Genomic DNA, 1866 nt, shown 5'->3' on the forward strand with positions numbered 1-1866 from the left:
GGGGGGGTTGATTGAACCACATTCCCACGCCATCCCCCTCCTCATCCTCACCACCAGCTGGTGTCCGGAGACAGCGGGGAAGTGAGGCCTCTTTCTCGGCTCCTCCCCATCCTCACCACCAGCTGGTGTCCGGAGACAGCGGGGAAGTGAGGCCTCTTTCTCGGCTCCTCCGCCTCCAGACTGCCCGCTCCCGGCTCCATCTTCCTCTTACACTTCCCCCGCTTCTTCGCGACACTGAGGAACTCCGAGTCTTTATCTTTGACTATCCTCACCACCAGCTGGTGTCCGGAGACAGCGGGGAAGTGAGGCCTCTTTCTCGGCTCCTCCGCCTCCAGACTGCCCGCTCCCGGCTCCATCTTCCTCTTACACTTCCCCCGCTTCTTCGCGACACTGAGGAACTCCGAGTCTTTATCTTTGACTGGGTTTGGGCCTGAGCCCGGCTCCCGATCTGTCTCCATGTCCCGAACAGCCAGCTCGGCCGCCATGACAGCTGCTCCTGAAAGACCCCGGCCGAGGGCTGCCCGCACCACTCGCCTGATTCCTTTCCCATTGCCGCGAATAGACCGTATTCAGCGTGACGTCATTGCAGTCAAGGCCCCTCTGGCACGTGATGTCTGCACCACGTGTACCCTAAAGGCTCCATAAGGCCGTAAGAAATAAGAATAGGAATGGACGTTCGGCCCCTCAAGCCTGTACTACTATTCAGTTACATCATGGCACATCCAACATTCCTCACGTCTACGTTCCGCCCTTTCTCCGTAAACAGTGATTTCCCGACTGATGAAGAATCCACCTATCTCGGCCCTAAATATACACAATGACTCTGCCCCCATATCTCTCTGAGGCAAGGAGTTCCAAAGACTCACAAGCCTCTGAGTGAAGAAATTTTTCCTCATTTGTCTTAACTTGGCATTTCTTTATTCTGCAGATGACGGGATTGGGGCGAATTGAGGAGGTGTGGGAAGTAGAATAGTTGAGGGAGAGTGATGGGGCAGGGCAGACGAAGGAACTGGGGAAGATGGTGGGATTGGGAGGTAGATGAGGGAGATGGGGCATAAGAAAGGGGTGGGAGTAGTGCAGATGAGGCATGGGGAGCAGATTAGGGAGTTGGACTGATGACAGTGGGGTGATGAGGGAATGATCTGGTCCTGCACTTTCCAGTGAGGAGAAACATCCTCCCAGCATTTACCCTGTCAAGGTCATTACGAATCGCATATGTTTCAAGGGACCACCTCCTATTCTTCTAAACTGAATGAGTAGAGTCTCAAGCTGTTTAGCATTTGTTCATCAGCAATCTCTCTATTTCGGGTAACATCTTAGCAAAATTTCTCTGAACTTCTCTGTAGCCATTAGTCCAACTATACATCTGTCCTTATGCTGCACTATCAATCAGAAAATATAAACACTGATTACCAAATTGGATGATAATTCTTCGTCAGATAAAAAGACTGTTCATTCAGTCAAATATCACTTCACCTAAATTTATATGTTTTTATGTCTGCTAAAGAGAAAATAAAATCACAAATAAATCTAAAATAGTGTTTCCATGATTGTTTGATACTGCAGAATTTAAACATTGATCTATAATAGGCATAACGTATTTTGATTTGATTTGATTTATTGTCACATGTACCTCAGTACAGTGAAAAGCTTTGTTTGCAAGAAGTACAGGCAGATCATAGTAAGCAAGGACATACAGATCATAGGATGCTTCAACAGAGTGAAGCATAGAGGTTACTCTGCACAGGAGGTGTGTGAAGTAAGGTCAACATTAACAAGATCAACATTATTTGAAGATAGAGAGTCCATTCGTCAGCCGAATAACAGCAGGGAAGAAGCTGTCCTTGAACCATTTGGTGCATGTTT

The 1866-nt window shown here is 48.2% G+C and overlaps 1 protein-coding gene across 2 annotated transcripts in view; it reads right to left on the bottom strand.

Annotated features, from left to right (window-relative positions):
* pno1 (partner of NOB1 homolog) overlaps positions 1-526 on the bottom strand; it is a 10649-nt gene extending 10123 nt beyond the window's left edge. Inside the window, exons 1-2 of one of the 2 annotated variants that reach the window (XM_043696662.1) lie at positions 413-525; positions 117-256 (exon numbers count right to left, since the gene is read on the bottom strand). In XM_043696662.1, the coding sequence (XP_043552597.1) occupies positions 117-256; positions 413-485 (213 nt within the window). In that variant the 5' untranslated portion in view covers positions 486-525. The other variant, XM_043696661.1, reaches the window with a different exon arrangement.
* Between the last annotated feature and the right edge of the window lie 1340 nt (positions 527-1866).

This window comes from Chiloscyllium plagiosum, chromosome 9, assembly GCF_004010195.1.
Source record: "Chiloscyllium plagiosum isolate BGI_BamShark_2017 chromosome 9, ASM401019v2, whole genome shotgun sequence".
Taxonomy (NCBI): domain Eukaryota; kingdom Metazoa; phylum Chordata; class Chondrichthyes; order Orectolobiformes; family Hemiscylliidae; genus Chiloscyllium; species Chiloscyllium plagiosum.